At 39.6% G+C, this 21,219-nt stretch overlaps 1 protein-coding gene across 2 annotated transcripts in view; it reads left to right on the forward strand.

Annotated features, from left to right (window-relative positions):
- adpgk (ADP-dependent glucokinase) overlaps positions 1-20,747 on the forward strand; it is a 44,924-nt gene extending 24,177 nt beyond the window's left edge. The window contains exons 4-8 of one of the 2 annotated variants that reach the window (XM_039773444.1): positions 3,547-3,609; positions 8,171-8,291; positions 10,676-10,872; positions 14,486-14,584; positions 19,707-20,747. In XM_039773444.1, the coding sequence (XP_039629378.1) occupies positions 3,547-3,609; positions 8,171-8,291; positions 10,676-10,872; positions 14,486-14,584; positions 19,707-20,261 (1,035 nt within the window). In that variant the 3' untranslated portion in view covers positions 20,262-20,747. The remainder of the gene's footprint in view (positions 1-3,546; positions 3,610-8,170; positions 8,292-10,675; positions 10,873-14,485; positions 14,585-19,706) is intronic. The other variant, XM_039773445.1, reaches the window with a different exon arrangement.
- Positions 20,748-21,219: the final 472 nt, after the last annotated feature.

Below are 21,219 nucleotides of genomic sequence, written 5' to 3' on the forward strand. Positions count from 1 at the left end.
TGGGGGTGGCTACGGAAATTGAACTCAGGTGTGATACACCACAGTTAGGTTATTTTTTTAACAAGGGGGCAATTACTTTTCACACAGGGCCATGTAGGTTTGGATTTTTTCTCCTAAATAATAAAACCATCATTTAAAAACTGCATTTTGTGTTTACTTGTGTTATATTTGACTAATGGTTAAATGTGTTTGATGATCAGAAACATTTTGTGTGACAAACATGCAAAAGAATAAGAAATCAGGAATGGGGCTAAATAGTTTTTCATGCCACTGTGTGTGTATATATATATATATATATATATATATATATATATATATATATATATATATATATATATATATATATATATATATATATATATACTCAAAAGAATTAAAGGAACACTTTTTAATCAGAGTATAGCATTAAGTCAATGAAACTTATGGGATATTAATCTGGTCAGTTAAGTAGCAGAGGGGGTGTTAATCAGTTTCAGCTGCTGTGGTGTTAATGAAATTAACAACAGATGCACTAGAGGGCAACAATGAGATGACCCCCAAAACAGGAATGGTTTAACAGGTGGAGGCCACTGACATTTTTCCCTCCTCATCTTTTCTGACTGTTTCTTCACTAGTTTTGCATTTGGCTACAGTCAGTGTCACTACTGGTAGCATGAGGCGATACCTGGACCCTACAGAGGTTGCACAGGTAGTCCAACTTCTCCAGGATGGCACATCAATACGTGTCATTGCCAGAAGGTTTGCTGTGTCTCCTGCACAGTCTCAAGGGCATGGAGGAGATTCTAGGAGACAAGCAGTTACTCTAGGAGAGCTGGAGAGGGCCATAGAAGGTCCATAACCCATCAGCAGGACCAGTATCTGCTCCTTTGGGCAGGAGGAACAGGATGAGCACTGCCAGAGCCCTACAAAATGACCTCCAGCAGGCCACTGGTGTGAATGTCTCTGACCAAACAACCAGAAAGACTTCATGAGGGTGACCCAAGGGCCCCATGTCCTCTAATGGGCCCTGAGCTCACTGCCCAGCAGCATGCAGCTCGATTGGCATTCGCCATAGAATACCAGAATTGGCAGATGCACCACTGGTGCCCTGTGCTTTTACAGATGAGAGCAGGTTCACCCTGAGCACGTGACAGAAGTGAAAGGGTCTGGAGAAGCCATGGAGAACATTATGCTGCCTGTAACATCATTCAGCATGAGCAGTTTGGTGGTGGGTTAATGATTGTCTGGGGAGGCATATCCATGGAGGGTCACACAGACCGCTACAGGCTTGACAAAGGCACCTTGGCTGCCATTAGGTATCAGGATGAAATCCTTGGACCCATTGTCAGACCCTATGCTGGTACAGTGGCTCCTGGTGCACGACAATTCCTGGCCTCATGTGGTGAGAGTATGCAGGCAGTTCCTGGAGGATGAAGGAATTGATACCATTGACTGGCCACCACACTTTCCTGACCTAAATCCAATAGAACACCTCTGGGACATTATGTTTTGGTCCATCCAATGCCACCAGGTTGCACCTCAGACTGTCCAGGAGCTCAGTGATGCCCTGGTCCAGATCTGGGAGGAGATCCCCCACAACACCATCTGTCATCTCATTAGAAGCATGCACCGATGTTGTCAGGCATGTATACAAGAACACAGGGGCCATACAAAGTGCTGCGTACAATTTTGAGTTGCTGCAATTAAATTTTGGCAAAATGGACTAGCCTGACACATAATTTTTTCACTCTGATTTTTGGGGTGTCTTTGAATTCAGGGCTCTGTAGGTTGATCATTTTCATTTCCATCAAACGATGTGGCATCCTTTTCGTTCCTAACACATTACCCAGTCTAGATCAGTATAAATAACCAGGAGGATTTCTTTTTCCCATTGAGATCTGATGTGTTTTCAAAGTTTTCGTTTAATTTTTTTGAGCAGTTTATATGTATGTATGTATGTATGTATGTATGTATGTATGTGTGTGTGTGTGTGTGTGTGTGTGTGTGTGTGTGTGTATATATATGTGTATATGTATGTATATATGTGTATATGTATGTATATATGTGTATATGTATGTATATATATGTGTATGTATATATATATGTATATGTATGTGTGTATATATGTATATGTATGTGTGTATATATGTATATGTATGTGTGTATATATGTATGTATGTATGTATATATATATTGTATGTTCTCATAAAACAACAAAAGCATGAAATTTGTAAGTTATCAACTAAATTTGTTTTATTTACAAGATGCAGAAACATTGGTGATTTTTCCCCAGTTTACAAATCCATTGTCGACAGTATGGAGGATGTTGCAGTGTTTACTGCCAGTTATGAAAGGATTATAACACAAGGTGTTGCTTGCATGATTTGATGCCATATTCTAATCTTTTTTTCCTTCTAAGCATATGTGAATTGTTCAAGAAGATTGTGTGTGGTTCTAAAAGCACCCTAAAATTAATCACTGGATTGTTGATGTTGTGGTTTTGTTTTTGATTTTGTTTTTTTTTTTTCTTAATACTGCCAGTTGTGCCAAGTTTTTTGTGGTAAGCAGTGGTATTGTGAAATTCACTGTTAATTATTAGGTTATTCTAGTCCAACTCCTACTTGCCAGAAAACTGCAGCTTGACTACAGGTGAGACTGTCAGCATGAAAATAATGATGTGCTGTGGATAATGTGTCCGTTTTAGCTTTATACCCTTAGGATGCAATGAAACTGCAATTGCCAGAGTCATTTCCTGCTCTTTTGTTTTCAGTTCTTGACAGTGTTATCATCAAAGCTATTGTGGAGTCTTGCAAAATGAAACTGTCTAGAAAGTACATCATTTGATCTATTGTTGCCATCTTATGAAAATATTAGAATTAGCTGCCATTTTAAAACTGTATCATATATTTAATGCCCTCTTATTTCTTTTTGTAGTACTCTTAATGAAACAGTTTACTTCTGCATCATTTTTAGTTTTTGTTTGCTGTAAAACTGACCAAGAAAGGTTCAACTTTATTGTCAGTGTTATGTTTTACTCAAGCAGTGTTCATGTCATAATATAATTCCATCCAGTTAAGAACCACAGGATTATTTTTTTCCTAACAAAGATTTTTTTTTGTTCAGTTTGAAAGAAACAAGTATTTTTTGCTCCTTCCAAAAATGCTTCAGCTCAGATAGTGGCTGAGAAATGCAGTCAACATGATAGTACACTAAGCACATTTGAAACTCATGAGCACAACCATATTGCATTAGAGAATGTCTATTTTTAAAGGGTGAAAAAGGAGAGAATACCAACAGCTCATGGTAGACATTAACTGCATTGCATGTCATTGATTGGACTCCAGATCAGCCAGCTGTCTCTGTATTGTTAATTCGAGGCATGTAAGCGTACACCTCACTGTATTAAATATGTCACATTATATACATATTACTATAGTTACACTCTTGGACCTCAACATTACTAACTGTATGTAATTTTAGGCTAAAAAAAAAAGATGATAAAAGAATATACTTTATATACATACTTTAATACATTTCACTAACTGTCAGTTCTCATCCTTCTTTTAGGTGTATGTAGGAGGAAATGCAGCCCTCATCGGTCAGAAGTTAGCAAGACATCCCCAAGTAACAGTAAGTTTAATTCTTTAGTATTTTACCACATCAGAAATGGTTGTGGTTTTGGAAAAAAAACTTCATGTGTACCTCCTAGCTGATGGAATGAGCTTCCTACCTCCATCCGAACTGCTGACTCCCTCACCGTGTTTAAGAAGTGTTTGGAGGCTCATGTTCTCTGAATATGTTTCTAATTTAGCGGTCCTCAAATTCAGTCCTACTATGTGCTTGCAGGTTTTTGTTGCAATCAGTGAGTCATTTTGCCAACAACCTCATTCAAAGAAGCACGGCATTGTAATTTTTAAAAGACAATGAGAATTATTTGTATTTTACCAGAGCTTTATATGGTGTGACTGATGGCTGGGATTCTTGCTGAGCTGGGGCACCTGGAGAATGGAAGGACTGGGGGGGACACCTTGCTTGGCATCAGGGCCATGGGAACAGAGCTTGGAAGCTCAACCCAGTTGGGGCCCATGGCCACCACCAGGGGGCGCCTGAACAGTTCCTAAACCTTGGACAGCAACACTTCCGCCACACGAGGAAGTGCTGGAGAAAGGTCATCAATGAGCACCTGGAGCACATTCAGGTACAACATAAAAGGGGCCACCTCACTCCATTCGGAGAGCCGGAGTCTGGAGACAGAGGACGGAGCTTGTGGGAGAGGAATGGAGGTGGCAGCAAATAGGAAGAAAAGGACTGAGATTAATTGCTGTTGCTGATTTGTGTATTGTATGCTGGAAAGGCAGCAAAGAAAATAAACGTGTTTTGGGACTTGTCTTGGTATGTGTCTGTGGTTGGGCTGATCTCCACAATGGTTAACTCTCTTTAGTTGTCTGTCTATAAATCTGCCATTTTCTGTGTAGTTTGCTCCCTTAAGCCGGGGGTTATACGTCACGTCACGCGACGCATGCTGCAGCGGACACTCCTGCTACGCTAGTGTTTCACTGTTTATACTTGCACGCATACTTTATGTAAATCTGGAGGAATCCACCAGGTGGCAGTGCGAGATATTGTCACGGTGAGAACAGGTTCGGCTTCTCTGTTGTGAATTGCCTGGAACACCCATTAAATTCCAATGACACCTTACCGCAAAATCTCTGAAAAGGATGTTTAATGATTAAATCCATTAATCCAGGGATGTGTCCATTCCAGCAAGCATTGGGCACGAGGCAGAAATAATCCTTGGACGGGGTATCGCAAGGTGAATACAAGCACACACATACACTAGAGTCATTTTAGCGGCACCAATTTCCCCAAATCTGCATATCTTTGGAAGGAAACCGGAGCACAGTGTGGAAACCCAGAAGGAAAACATGTAAACTCCAAGCAGGGAATACCAGCGATGTGAGTCCCTGCGAGACAGCAGTGCTATCGCTCCACCCCTGTCTCACCCCATGTGTGTAATTATTACCCGTATTCATTATTTAAACGAAATTAACGATTTATCTGTAAAATGTAATACACACTTTAATGCATTTCATCATGAAAGTCATATCAAGTATAAATCTAAGGATTCTAGATGTGCAGAGAGTTGGAATATCATACATTTAATGTGTTCTGTGTGGTGATCTATTGCTGCTTGCCGCTGCTGTCAGGTCCAAGATGCTCGTAGCAATTAAAAACTGGGATGACGTTTACGATGGTCCGCTTTAATCATAAAGTAAACTACGATGTTAAAGTGGACATTTTGAGATTAAAGCTGAAATTTCCACTTTAATCACAAAATACACGTCTTCACCATGCCCTTAATTTTTTTTTCTCTGTGGCTCAAATACAACACTGTGCATTATGTTGTTGTTTTGAAGTTGCAAAAAAAAGACAGCACAAAAGATGGTATGTGAGACTTTTAAAATGTATTGTGTCATTACGATCGGGAATATGCGACGCTTGAATATAAAAGCACCACGAATGCATCTGCATGTTGGCATTTTGTTTCACCACATCGAACCATTAATCAAACATCGAAGCACGTATATCGATCCCGTAAGAGGCTTTCTGTCACATGTAGATAGTAAACAGAGAGTCTGACATCACATTCCAACTTTTAGCACACTGCGCCCCCTGACTTTTTGCTGGTACTGCAACTTGTGCACGCGTCGCGTTAATTTCTGAGGATCTGCTCAGAGGACGCGTGAATTGAACACTGGGAACGCGTGTCAGCCATGATGCGGGCGCGTATGCGCTCTGAGCATGAAGTATAAACCGACCCTTAAATGTTTTCTTATAATGAAACTTAAAAATCATTAGAGCTGCACTGGGACCTGGGCACTGCCTGAGTGCTGGACCCACTTGCTGTTCATTACGAGACAAAGGAGTAAATAACCAGAACACCTGAAAAAGCAGAATGAAAACTATTTCAAAGTTGAAAATATGAAAAAACTAAATCTCTAAATTTTCACTATATAAATGCTTGGTACATCCTTACAAAATAATAGGCTTAGTTTTTTTTTTTAATTTTTTCGTACATTTGACCTAAAAACATAGAAACTTGGATATAACAGCTTCCTTAATTAAGCCAGGAGTCCACGTAAAAACAAGTTGGTAGGAATGAACCTGTAGACACGTGCGGTCCCCATGTTTGAAATTTGGAGTCACTGGTCTAATTGACAACGGCATTTATTGATAGGCTGTTGTAAAATGATTAGCTAGTTTTGTTTTCTGTTTGGATTAAAGCACTTCACTTATGAAGATTAATTTTGTAATATTGTCCTGTTTTTCTTGTTTCAAAACAGTCCCCAGACTGACATTACCTTCATCATGTTGAGCTTTTTTGTATGTCGCATTGAATAAAAGTGCCTGCTAAGGGATTATACAGTGGTGTGAAAAACTATTTGCCCCCTTCCTGATTTCTTATTCTTTTGCATGTTTGTCACACACAATGTTTCTGATCATCAAACACATTTAACCATTAGTCAAATATAACAAAAGTAAACACAAAATGCAGTTTTTAAATGATGGTTTTTATTATTTAGGGAGAAAAAACATCCAAACCTACATGGCCATGTGTGAAAAAGTAATTGCCCCCTGAACCTAATAACTGGTTGGGCCACCCTTAGCAGCAATAACTGCAATCAAGCGTTTGCGATAACTTGCAATGAGTCTTTTACAGCGCTCTGGAGGAATTTTGGCCCACTCATCTTTGCAGAATTGTTGTAATTCAGCTTTATTTGAGGGTTTTCTAGCATGAACCACCTTTTTAAGGTCATGCCATAGCATCTCAATTGGATTCAGGTCAGGACTTTAACTAGGCCACTCCAAAGTCTTCATTTTGTTTTTCTTCAGCCATTCAGAGGTGGATTTGCTGGTGTGTTTTGGGTCATTGTCCTGTTGCAGCACCAAGATCGCTTCAGCTTGAGTTGACGAACAGATGGCCGGACATTCTCCTTCAGGATTTTTTGGTAGACAGTAGAATTCATGGTTCCATCTATCACAGCAAGCCTTCCAGGTCCTGAAGCAGCAAAACAACCCCAGACCATCACACTACCACCACCATATTTTACTGTTGGTATGATGTTCTTTTTCTGAAATGCTGTGTTCCTTTTCGCCAGATGTAGGGACATTTGCCTTCCAAAAGTTCAACTTTTGTCTCATCAGTCCACAAGGTATTTTCCCAAAAGTCTTGGCAATCATTGAGATGTTTCTTAGCAAAATTGAGACGAGCCCTAATGTTCTTTTTGCTTAACAGTGGTTTGCGTCTTGGAAATCTGCCATGCAGGCCGTTTTTGCCCAGTCTCTTTCTTATGGTGGAGTCGTTAATTGAGGCAAGTGAGGCCTGCAGTTCTTTAGACGTTGTCCTGTGGTCTTTTGTGACCTCTTGGATGAGTCGTCTCTGCGTTCTTGGGGTAATTTTGGTCGGCTGGCCACTCCTGGGAAGGTTCACCACTGTTCCATGTTTTTGCCATTTTGTGGATAATGGCTCTCACTGTGGTTCGCTGGAGTCCCAAAGCTTTAGAAATGGCTTTATAACCTTTACCAGACTGATAGATCTCAATTACTTCTGTTCTCATTTGTTCCTGAATTTCTTTGGATCTTGGCATGGTGTCTAGCTTTTGAGGTGCTTTTGGTCTACTTCTCTGTGTCAGGCAGCTCCTATTTAAGTGATTTCTTGATTGAAACAGGTGTGGCAGTAATCAGGCCTGGGGGTGGCTACGGAAATTGAACTCAGGTGTGATACACCACAGTTAGGTTATTTTTAACAAGGGGGCAATTACTTTTTCACACAGAGCCATGTAGGTTTGGATTTTTTTTCTCCCTAAATAATAAAAACCATCATTTTAAAAACTGCATTTTGTGTTTACTTTTGTTATATTTGACTAATGGTTAAATGTGTTTGATGGTCAGAAACATTTTGTGTGACAAACATGCAAAAGAATAAGAAATCAGGAAGGGGGCAAATAGTTTTTTACACCACTGTATGTAAATGTAATAAAATGGGAACTAGCTCAATATTTCAGAGAAGTTACTTAACCTTTAACTATGAAGTTAGAGTGTTTATAATCTGGGCTCAGCTCAGGTCCAATTGCAGTGTGAGTCTATGTTCAAAAATTTAAAGGCTGCTTTTTCCCCCCATAATGCCTAGGTGCTACTCTGTGGTCCGGTTGGCCCCAAACTCCATGAACTTCTAGATGAGCAGATCCTTGTTCCACCCGAGTCCCTTCAGGAAACTGATGAGTATCATCTCATTTTGGAGTACAAATCAGGTATATAAGAAAAAAATGGTTCTGTGTTGTAAGTTTTGAGGCAAATTGTTTTGCTGTGGATCCTGAAATTTAAAAAGTTGACATAAGATGAAGGGCATGCCTTATTAGGATGTTATTAAGAACTATGTGTTGCATGTATGCTTCTGATCAAACTGAGTGAGTGGGGGTTTGCTTTGATTTGACAGTTTTTATCTCCAACACTGAGGATGGGGTGTTTTTCTTTATTCCATTTTATCTCCGGTGACACAAGATTTATGGTCAGTTTTTAAACTTGTGTTTTAATTGGTTATATTAAATTTATCTTGCTTTCATATTTCTCCCAACCATATGTTTGCCAGAACATTTTTTTTTTCTTTGATACATTCACATGTGTAAAACTCTTCAGCATGCTTATTATCATTTTTGGTGCACTTGGATATATATTCGGTAATGTTACCTGGGATCATTGAGTATTTTAGGTCTTTCAATGTCAGACACCCTCACCCAGCTGTTAATTTATCATATCCCGGCCTATGTCAGAGCAGCATTACTAGTCCATGTCTTGCTCCTTGTAATCCACAACCATGTAAAAGTTTTGTTGTCAGCCCCTGTGATGATTCTGATGCCTTTTCTCTGTTGTGTTACACTGATACCTATTAGTGTGTAGGCTTTACAGAGAAAGGGAGAGGTGTAAATCTCAGCATTAGGTTGCTTTTAAGTACTTGCTGAAAATTGAACTTTTGAATTACTACACAAATGGCCCAATTATCTGTACATTTGCTTCCACCTTTAAAATAAGATTATTCACTTTTTTAAAATGAATGCCTTATAATGTATACTGATCAGCCACAACGTTAACACCACCTGCCTAATATTGTTTGGGTCCCCCTCGTGCCACAAAAGCAGCACTGACTTGTCCATGCTTAAACTCCGCAAGACCTTTTTGAAGGTGTCTTGTGGTATCTGGCACTAAAGCGTTAGCAGCGTAGATCCTTTGAGTCCTGTAAATTGTGAGGTGTGACCTCGATGGATTGGACTTAATTTTCCGTAACATTCCACAGATGCTCAATGGGATTAGGATCTGTGGACTTGGGAGCCCAAGTCAACACCATGTTCCTCAAACCATTCCTGAACTGGCTGGGTGCTTTACCCTGCTGAAAGAGGCCACTGCCATAAGTAAATACCTTTGCCAATGGTCAAAGGGGTGTAAATGGTCTGCAACAATGTTTAGGTAAGTGTTGCATGTCAAAGTAACATCCAGATGAATGCCAGGACCCACAGTTTACCAGCAGAACATTACCCAGAGCGTCACAGTGCCACCGTTGGCTTTTTCTTTGACATTTGGATGTTCTTAAGTTTTATATCTGTTAATGACCATTTTGTTACGTATGTTTTACTTCTTGGGCTTAGGGGCTTATTCAGACTTTGGCCCTGGAGTATTTTAAATGAATCAGTCTTTGAAATATTTTGCCTACATTCCTGCTCTGAAGGAAAATGATGCATATGGCATATAAATAGGAAATAACTGTTAAAAGTCATCTTAATTTTGAAGTACAGTAGCTGGTAATTTTATTGTGTGGTGTGTGTGTGTGTATATGTAAAAACATTCAGTACAATTCCAGTGTTTGCCACCAAAAGAGATTTTCAGGTGACTCCTCCATCAAGGGCTGCATTAATAATGGAGATGACTCGGAGTACAGGAAGGGTATGGAGGAGTTTTGTCTTTTGGTGCAGGGAGAACAACCAGCAACTCCACATCAACAAGACAAAAGAGCTGGTGCTGAACATTTGGTGTGCCAAGGAGCCTCTGAGACCAGTCATCTTATGGGGGAGAATGTGGAAGTGGTGCAGAGCTACAAGTACCTGGGGGTCATTATAAACAACAAACCGGATAGTCTGACGACACCAGGCCAGGGCAGATTATACTTGCAAAGGAAAGACTCTGGTCATTGATGTATGCAGCAAGCTGCTGAAAATGTTCTACCAGTCCTTAGTAGCCATTTTTGTATTCTACATGTGGTCTTCTGGGAAACCAACTTGAGCTCGAAAGAAGCACAATACTTGAACAAACCTATCAGGAAAGCCTGCTCATTCACAGGGCACACTGGATGCTGTTGTGGAAAAGAGATGGGTGGCAAAATTGGATGCCATTTTGAAAAATCCCCTCCAGGAGACTTGGAGCTCTTTTAGCCACAGGCTCATTCATAAGAAGTGCCTCTGGGGGGCTTTTCTGTCCACAACTATCAGGCAGTTCAATGCAGTTTTCTGCGCAGTATACATTTTTTTTAATTTATCTTTTGTGAATCTGCATCCAAGTTTATATTTTTGCTGTTGTATGCATCCAAATTTTCCTTTGGGATTAATACAATTAATCTAATCTAGTATACTTTCATTTACCATTTTAGGAGAAAAGTGGGGCTCATCTCAGGCCCCCAATGCAAATCGCTTTATCTTTTCTCATGATGTGTCTAATGGAGAGATGAATGTGCTAGAAACCTTTGTTGAAAGCTTGGAAGAGTTTAAACCAGAGTTGGTGGTGTTGTCAGGCCTTCATATGATGGAAGGTCAAGGAAGAGAGGTTTGGGAGTATCGACTTCATGAGGTATGAATTTCTTATTGCTATCTACAAACTTAGTATTTGCTATCAGTCACAATTTTGTGTAAGCAAATAAGAAAACTAGGTTTTACACATCCCATGTTGATTTTCAAACATAGAGCATTCACTTTAAACAGTGTAATATGAAATAAGATGACATTCATCCCATTCCAACGTACACACTTATTCCATTTAAAAGCAGTTTTCTCTATGTAATCAATTTCAGATCGTATTTAGCGAAGTCTTATTTAATGTGTTTAAGTCCTGCTGTATGCTCCATCTCTCCTTGTCAGCAGACTTAAATTGTGGAAAACCACTTCAAAGAGAAAATTGTATATATATATATATATATATATCTATATATATATATAGGTAGAGATATAGATATATATATATATAATAGATATATATATATATATATATATATATATATATATATATATATATATATATATATATATATATATATATAATATATATATATATATATATATATATATATATATAAATATATAGAGATATATATACAGATGTAGTAGTAATAATAATATTGGTCAAGGCAAAACCTGAATCTAAATCCCATCAAGATATTTTGACAGATTTTCAATAGGACAGGACACTCCTCAAACATTGCAGAGCTGAACAGAGTCTGCATGGAGAAGCTGGAAAAACTTTACCCTAGCCAGTGTCAGACAGTTAAAGGACATGCCCACTTGAAGGGACAAAACCAGCTAGTAAAGTCAAGGGTAGGTTTATTTCTTTCCACTGACAGAAACACCATGTGTGTTCATTTTTCACTGAATAAATTATTTCAAAGTTAAGCTTTCATTGTTTTCTGTTTCCAGTTATATCACCGTTCATCTAAACATGTTTAAATGAAAATCCGATCTTGATATGTCTGCATTTTTGGTTGTTTTTCTTTATAGCTGGCAATGTCCACAATCCAAATCATGACCACATGGTTAAACAAATAATTTTTGCCCAGCAGATCCTACACTATCTTTCAAATGCCCAAACTGCACAAAACATACATAGCTCCAATCTAAGCAAATCCACAAAAAGAAAGAAAAGTAGCCAGATGCTTTTAAGTGCATTTACCTGACCACTATAATTGCATCTGTGACTCCCTTGTCAGCCTTGAAACTAAACTTCATTTCACTAACTTTCACTTGATTGTTGATTATTGAACTGATGTATTTGAGATGTAGATTCTACATTCTGTAATGTATGGATATGTGTATGTAGTGTGAAATTACCAGCCTCAACACACAAAAAAGGTTTGGGGCAGCCACCCGTATACTTGAATCCTGGCTGCAAATAAGTAGCAGTGATCTTTACAGAATGGAGTCCAAAACAGAACTGAGGTACATGAAAAGTTGCCTAGTATTTAAGGCAGAGAACCGGATGTGATGCCCTTCTTGGGCCTGGAACCGGGCAGAATTTCCCATATTTGGTCTGCAGAGATAACAGAAGAAGGTTTAGTGCGCCCTGCCACCCCCTGGCCTGGTGTGGAATTTCCTTCATTTGGTCCATTCAGCTCCCTCCTATGCACACATGTGTGACACTAAGTATTGTGAATTTTTTTTTTTTAAACAATCCTATAAGCAGCACAGCCACTAACTTCCTTTGTCAATAAAATAGATACATAATACAGATTTAAGACCATTATTTTTGAACATTCTTCGATTTCATGTTATTACAATTGACTGATTCTAATACTGTTTTTTTTTTTTCTTGATCTTCTTAAACATGTAGTAGGCTTCTGCATAATCGGCTATGTTTATTAAAGTTAAATTCTGTAGGCTTATTGTTCAGTGACCATAAACAAATCCACTATTGTTTACCAAGCAGACAAATTCTTCTTCCTTTTTTTGTTCTTTTTTCTAAATCAAAATATGAGCTCCTTTACTGAACACAAACATGCTCACTGTCCACATGCAGACAAGGTGTTTTTGTATTTAATTAAAGAACAAAATGAAAAGGCCTGAATTTTTTAAAGCAGCTTTTCTTTGAATTTCTGCTGAAAATGCACTTTTTTTCCACTCTGAGCTCAGCTTGCCAAATGTATACTGTATATATAAAATGCCTCTCCTCTCCCTGCACAGGGATGACTCCTACGATTCTGTTTTTTCAGCTTATTACGCCACTTTGTTTAATGTAAAAGCCAAAATTATGGTCTTCTCTCTCCTAACATCTGCCTGACAGCTCTGTGCTTACAGAAAGCACGACAAAATGACACGTGCACTTCCTTAAGTACTGTAATTCTTTGTGTAAAGGGGCATCACAACTTCACTACAATAAAACTCAGAAAAGCAGATCAGTTTATGAGATTTATCAGTCACCAGTCAAGTCATATGGAGTGAGAATCGGCCCATTTGGGTCAACAGTTGCTCAATTGGAGTACCACTAGTTCTTATGTAATATCATATCACATGTGATGTGATATCATATCACATCACATATCACTTTCTAATTATAAAGTCATGAACACTGACCTTTGCTGAGGCAAAAGAAACCAGCAGGTCTTCAGATATTTTTAAGGACCCTTTTGCGACTTCCAGGGTGATTTTACCCTGCACCTTTGGGAGTAATTTACAGCGGCCAGCCATTCCAGTTGTTTTCCATTTGGAGATTATTGCTTTCATTATGGTTTGGTGGGCCCAAATCCATATGAATGGCTTTGAAGCCTGATGGTGTTGTGTAGGTTAATTCATTAGAGAAATAAATATTATGGTTTTATGGCTATAATAATTTGGTTAACCCATGGAATGCAGAAAGGTATTGTCTGCTGGTTATATCCTGAAACTGCGCTCATGAAAGGCTGATGAAAACCATGAATTGCTAATATTCTATATGATTTTGTTTTCTTCAGTTCATATGTTTAAATGAAACCATTGTTGAGGTTTTTCTGATTTTTGTAAAAAATGAATTAACAGTTGTACTTTTTGGTAATGGTATTAGGATGATTTGCTGCCTCAGGATCTTTAACTTTCCATATCTGAAAAAATATTAATTCTGCTCAGTATCAGAAAATTCTTAAGGAGAACATTTGGATCAGTGTCTTGCTGAAAGTCCACATTAGTATGCTTAAAAAGAAGTACATAAACATTTTGTTGTGGCCTACTGAAAAGTCCAGACTTAAACCTAACAGAGATTTTGTGTCGAGACCTGAAACAAGTACTTTGCTACACAAAATCCTGCGAGTGTTTTTCAATAAATGCAGTTCTGCAAAGAACAGTGGGCTGAAAGTACTCCATTGGGATATGAATGACTTGATATTTAAATATAGGAAGAATCTGATTGCAATCATTGCAGCTAAAAGTAGCAAAACTGTTATCAAGTGCAAGGGGACTCTCATTTAATAAATCACCTACTGTAAGTGAGATGCCCTTTATTCTAACATTAGATTTTTGGAAGATCCTGGGAACATTGAGTGTCAAAAATATGCAATAGTAGAGGAAATCAAAAAACAGTTTTTCACAGCCGCATATAGTCCAACATGCATGTTTTTGAATTGCGGTTGTCGGTTCAAATGACAGCCCTACCCAAAAATGCATTTATCAGTGTGTTGTTTTCTTTGAGTTACTTTATATAAGAACATAACCTTTTTCTTTTCTAGGCAGTTGTGGCCATATCCAGCATCCCTAATAAAGTGCCTATTCACCTGGAGCTGGCAAGCATGACTGACAAAGATTATATGAACAATATTGTGAAACAGGTAAATGTATAGGTTTAGCCTCAGTTTTTTCTCATTGCTGCATCTTTCTTATACTTATAAGGGCTTAGAAACTGAAGGTGAAGCTGTTCTGCACAAGGCTCTATCTCCATGTTGTTTATGTACAGAGTATTTTATTTTTTACATTTTGTGTTTTATAGCTATAGGGCTGTTTTGTGATACTATAAAAATAAGTATGATTTCCTGTTCCTGTTCTTTTAAACATTTCAACACTGCCCGCTCATAAGCCCAGCATATGATTTGCGTTGATGATTTTGGACATAATTCATGTATTAAAACAACATGGAAATCTGAATTCATTGTTCAGAATTCTGTGACACAGAAGAGGTAGCAAATGTTTTTTATGGAACAATCATTGCTCCCACTAGATAAAATCTGGGCAGGAGCAAACCCTGGACAGGGTGCCAGTCCATCGCAGGGCAAGCACACACAGACACACCCCATCTGCTCTCTAGGGACAATTTAGTATCACCAATCCACCTCACCTGCATGTTTTTGGACTATGGGAGGAACCAGAAGCAGCTGGAGAAAAGTAGGGACGACCTTGGATGCAAACCCTGGTCTGCTTAGTGCAAAGCAGCGGTGCTACTGCTGCACCACCATACTGCCGTAATAATTTTGTCTCATTCTAAATCTTCACCATGTTCTCTTACACAATAAAATATCATATTACGTTTACGCGGACAATATTCATCTTTCATGCTTTATCTGTAGTGGTTGAATGCCTGAGTAAAAATTAATAAATGGCTGATTGATCATTTTTTATAGGTCAATTCTGGAAAAATTAAAACTGAGGTTTTAATTATTGCCCCGTTGGATTGGCACTTACAATCAGTCTCAGGTTATGACTGTTTTAATTCAGCTTTAAATCTTGTGTCTGGAACCTGTGTGGTGTGTTCAATCAGTCACTTATTCTTGATGTTGTGAACGCTGGCCCCGGCACAGACAGACGGACAACATTTTTTCACCACACACCATTTATTTATATACACTATGTACAAAGTTTTCTCACGTGCACCCCCAGTGCCTTCTTGCACCGATCTCCCCAAGTCCAGGCCACACAGTCCTTTTGCCTTCCTGGCTACCTCCCGTCCTCTCTCTCCAGTTCAGTCTACTTCCTCCCGACTTCCACCACCGACTGGAGGGAGGCGGCCCCTTAAATAACGCTCCCGGATGAGCCCCAGGTGTTCCCAGCATTCCCTCCTTAGCCACGCCCCAGCGTGGCGGAAGTGTCGGCTGTCTTCCTGGCAGCTCTCCGGGCGCCACATAAAGTCTTCCCCCCGGCACTTCCGCCACACCAGGCTCCCGGAATAATTAGGCACTGGGGCGCCGCCTGGCGGTGGCCACGGGTCCCTACAGGGTTGGGCTTCAAGCCCTGTACCGAGCCCCTGCATAACCAGGACGGGCGCCCCACTTGGTCTGGAGGAGGCACTCGCCCTCCTCTGGTCCTCCAGGCGTCCGGCGGGCTCCAGCCCCACCCGAGGACCGTCCGGGATAAACCGGCATCGGGGCGCCGCCTGGCGGTGACCACGGGCCCCAACAGGGCTGGGCTTCCAAGCCCTCCACCCGTGGCCCCCTGCATAACCAGGACGGACGCCCCCACTCGGTCTGGAGGAGGCACAAGCCCTCCTCTGGTCCTCCAGGGCGTCCCGGCCGGGGACCACAATGTTTATGTTAGGTTCTTATCTCATTCTTGTTTTTATCATCTAAGGATTATATCCAGACTAAGAACAATTGTGTCCAGTGCTGAAATGGAGACATTAGTTCATGCTTTTATTTTTTCACTTCTTGATTATTGTAATTCTTTATTGTATATGTTTAAGCAAAACCCGACTGCTGAGTTTTCGGTCTGTTCAGAGTACAGCTGCTAGATTGTTAACCTACTCCAGTAAGTGGTCTCGCATTGCTCCAAGTTTATATTCTCTTTATTGGCTCCTGGTAAAATTTGGAATCTCTTTTAAACTTGTAGTAATCCCCTGTAGAGCTCTGCATGGTCAGATACCACAGTATATGTCTGATCTTTTACACCATTATACCACTTAGGTCAGCTCACCCAAGTCGCCTTATTGTTCCACATGCTCAGCTAAGGAATCCCGGGATTGGGCTTTTCAGTCCGTTACACCAAAATAGCCTCCCTTGTGCTTTACAGGTTGTTGATAAAACTGATATAAAAATAAACAGATGAAGATGCACCTGTTTAGGTTAGCATATGGGTAGCCATTTGGTCATCCTGTTTGTGGTTATGTCTATTGGAATGCTAGTTTGTTTTTAATTTTCACTGTAACTGGGTGTTTTAATTGTTTCTCTTTATGTACAGTGTGAGAAACACTTTATAAATTAAAAAAACAGTAGTTACCATTCACAGGCAAGTCAGGTGAAATGCTTCATGTGTGTAGTGTTGAGTATTTTGCTAAAATAATTTTGAAACATGGACCTTGTGCACAAGCCCAACTGTTACAAACTTAGGTATGCATTTATTTATATGTCATGGACAAGCATGCCGAATAATTTTTGAGGGCATTTTTGACCTTTGTGCTTGAAGCTGATCTAGAAGCATCTACACAGTAATTTTCTTAAGTGACTGCTTTACAAACTTATTTTACAATATTAATCGACATCTTCAGCTATGATCTGGCTTATAAGAGAGAGGGGGAGACAGAGAGCATGTCCTGCAGGTGTGCTTGTGAATCTGACCTCCTACAGCAGTAAGGACCACCTTAGAAATGTCACATATGAGCAATTGGTCCCTGAAGCCTGTCTGGTCGATAGCAGGGGGGCACTGTCTGTAATAATTCAGATGTCTACTGTACATATTCCTTCTATCATTAATACAGACATGGATGGACAAATTAGTTGGTACTGTTACAGCTCACTGAAAAAGTGCCATATGCCCTCTTAAAAATGATTAAATAACAAGCAGTTGTCCCCTGTATACCTGCATGCCTTTGATATGTCATTAAATAAAGCAAAGCAGGTGTGGAAAGAGATCAAGTATTGCTTATTCTACAAAGGGCACATTTGTTGGCTCTATTTGCCATCCATCGTCGGTTCTCATCTCTCTACCTAACATGATGGCCGCCCAGGGTCTTAGGGATGTGCAGGACCTGATGAACATTGTCTGGTCAGCACCACATGCATTGGAATTGAAACTTTGCTGACCTTATTGTTGTGGTTTTGCTTTTGATTATTAATTTTAATCTTCTTTGAAGCATATCAGGAGTGCATCTGCCTTCCTCTTGGCCTGTCCGATTATAACATGGTATGGCCTGTCAAACGTGTACTTCGACCTTGTAGTAGTTTAGGTGCATGTAGGAGTGGGTTAACTTCTTTGTAATTCAGTTCCAAGGTTTATGATTGGTAAGCAGTGCTTAGTCATGATATCACAGAGTGAAATCCTAGACTGAAACTGGTCAGTTGAGCACATACAGTATTAATTTTCTTCAGTATTTAGACTTACTCAGCACCCGTACTTTTATTGATGGCCAGTGTGCTTTTGATGTAATTATGCATCTAAGGCTGTGGAATTCTGACACTTTCTCGAGCGAGATACAATTTTGGTGCTGTGGACAGAATGGAGTGTTTTAATGAAAGCTTTACAATGAACATAAAAAGTGAGCTTCAAAAAAAAAAAAATCGGTCCCATTCAGCCCACAAGCCCAGGGGGTTTTAAGTTCCAGTTTTGGCCACCCCTGTAGCTGCAGGTTTTGTTTTTCAACCAATTTCTTTTTTTAATCTGAGTCCTTCATTAATATAAGCAAGCTGTCATTTCCTCGTTTCTGCATTTGTGTTTAGTACGTGTTGGGTATCCCTAATCTGAAATACTCCAAAATTTGAAACTTTTTGAGTGGCAACATGAAGCCACAAGTGGAATATTCCACACCTGGAGTTTCTTATGAAACTGGGATTAATTCCTGAAAATAAGTATGTGCCCAAAAAAGGAATGCGAATAACACATGTGCAATTCAAAGCAGATGTATTCTCTCAGAGCAGGATGGGGTGTGTCGGGGGAGACCCTGTGAAGCTTAGAACACCACAAAGAAACTACACACCTTTGACAACCTGGTGGTGGGGAGAAGGAGCTCCTGTGAAGCATTGAGCACCATGAGGAAACAACACATGATCGACCATGTGGGGGAAAATGGGGCAGCCTGTGAAGGATCAAGCAGTTCTGAGCAGTGATATACACTTAACAACCTTTGTCTGCATTCAGAAGTGTTAAAACTGCAGATGAATTATTTGTTGTTAGAATGCCACTGCTGTGATAAGACAGCAGGCATGGACTGGCATACCGACCTAGATGGTCACTCCCTGAGAAGTGACAACAGGTAACTGATAAAAACCGAAGGAAAACAAAAAAATAAAGTTCTTAAGTGCAAATACGCAGCATTGGTCCTCTTAAGAGGGAACTAAAACAGTCTGTGCACCATGTTCATCACTTTTCAGGTGTAATATGTTTGTCACTTTAAGGCACATTATAATATTGGCTCAGTAATATGGATTGCTATATGTGTGAGTCCTCATTTAGCTGGTTTGGCTGAATTTTTCCAAATTGATGAAGGGGTGCTCCAGGTTATCTCCTTATGTATATGCAAATATTCCAAAAACAGAGGCATTTCAGATTAGGATTACTCAACCTGTATGTATTGTATGTTTTGGGTTCAGATAAAGCTAACTTCTTTAATCTTTTTTTTTCCCCAAAGTCATGGTTGTCATAGGTGTGATCCTGTGATGATGATAAAAAAAATGTACTGTTGTGCATGTATCTAACTGCAGTGACATAACGCAGGGCTTTGTGCCACCGCCTCCCAGATCCACCATTTTAGGTTCATATTAGGTCATCGTCTGTGCATTGTTCCTGTATCTGTGTGGATTTTTCTCTGGGTATTTTGGTATTTCTCCCATATTCCAAAAATGTGTTAGATGGATTGGCATTCCTTAATTGTTAACAATCTGTGTGAGGCAGGCCTGTGACAGACTGGCACACCACCCAGGCTGACTTCCTTCTTGTGCCCAATCTTGTATACTGCGGGCTGGAGTATGTGGGTCTGAGAATGTTTGGTTGCTTGTTTTTCTACATATGTAACCTCTCACTTTGTTTTGTTAGCAGGTCCTACCAAGAGTGAACTCAATTGGACTGAATGAACAAGAGCTGTTGTTTGTCTCTCAAGCTGGTTCTGGCCCTCATTCAGAATTACATTCTTGGAATGGCTTTCCAGACATAGGGAAGGTCAGTGACATCTTATTCTGGATTATCAAGGAGTATGGGCATGGTGAAGAAAACAGTGAAGCCAGTCTCACCCGTATCCACTTCCACACTTTGGCCTATCATATCTTGGTCACTACAGATGGTTTTTGGTCCAATCAAGTGTCGGCGGTATCTGCAGGAGCAAGAGTTGCAGGAACTCAAGCTTGTGGTACGGAAAGGATTGATATCAACAGAGTCTTGCTTAAAATTCCCTTTGAATTCCAAGTTTCTGCTTCTGGCACTGGACATAAAGTGACATTAAATCCGTCAAACCCTGTTACTGTGTGGCAGAGAGAAAACACCTCTTTCTTTTTAACACCCGTTTTAGTCTGTAAAAATCCTCTTCGGACTGTAGGATTAGGAGACGCCATCTCTGCAGAAGGACTGCTATATTCTGAAATGATCAAAAAGTAATGAATACTGACTAAGCCAAATGATCACCCTTAGCATGCAAAAAAAAAGAAAAGAAATCAATGATATTTTGGAACACATAATCAAGAATAATGTTCAAAGTCCTGATTAAGACATAACCGTATGTAGCAATTGATCATTTCAAATTTAGAATTGATATTTCCGTTGATGCAACTGGGGAAGGTTCTTCAACACTTCCCACAATACCTGAACATTAGTGAAGGGCAGGCAAAGGGCTGGCTTACCTTATGTTCAATTTGCAATGCTCATTGCACTCTTGTGTCTGTCTGTTGCTGGGTTGAACAACACTTTCTGTTTCTAGAAAATGAAATCTCGAGTGCACAATACTTATTGGATGAGTGGAGTTATGGCTTTTCATAAAACTTATGGAATTTTAGACAGAATGCACTGTAAATGTATCCATCATCCATCCAACATGTTGTTCACTTTTGAATCTTGAGGGTGTTATGCTGTTGTAAAAAAAAAAAATACACAACCTGAATGTCCAAAAAGTCTTTGTCAGAAGAACTTTGGTGCAGACAGTTAGAGACACTACAGTGCCTTGACATTCTTTGAGCTTTTTTTGTGTGCACATCCTGTTCTATAATGCTGTTACCAGAAACCTAGGGTCAAGTTAGAGGTTTTTAAATAGCCATCTACTCTAAAATTATGCAAAACCAGTTAATTATTAAAGGTACGGGGTTATCAAGCTTTAGAATGAACTGAAAGATGATGCTCATGGCGAGATTATTTAGTGTTCTGTGTTGCAAGTCAGTTGGGATGATTGATACGCAAGTCTGAATTGACAAAACTCTAAGGAATTGAACTCAATTTGTTTTTATTTGTGTGTAATTCTTTGAGTTCTCTGGCTGTTTTTCTGGAGTCTAGAAGATGAGTAGTGTTTGGTTGGACATTTACCAGGACAGTGAGGATGCTTAGTTTGAACTTACTCATTAATTCT

This window comes from Polypterus senegalus, chromosome 12 (genome assembly GCF_016835505.1).
Source record: "Polypterus senegalus isolate Bchr_013 chromosome 12, ASM1683550v1, whole genome shotgun sequence".
In the NCBI taxonomy this organism is placed as follows: Eukaryota; Metazoa; Chordata; class Cladistia; order Polypteriformes; family Polypteridae; genus Polypterus; species Polypterus senegalus.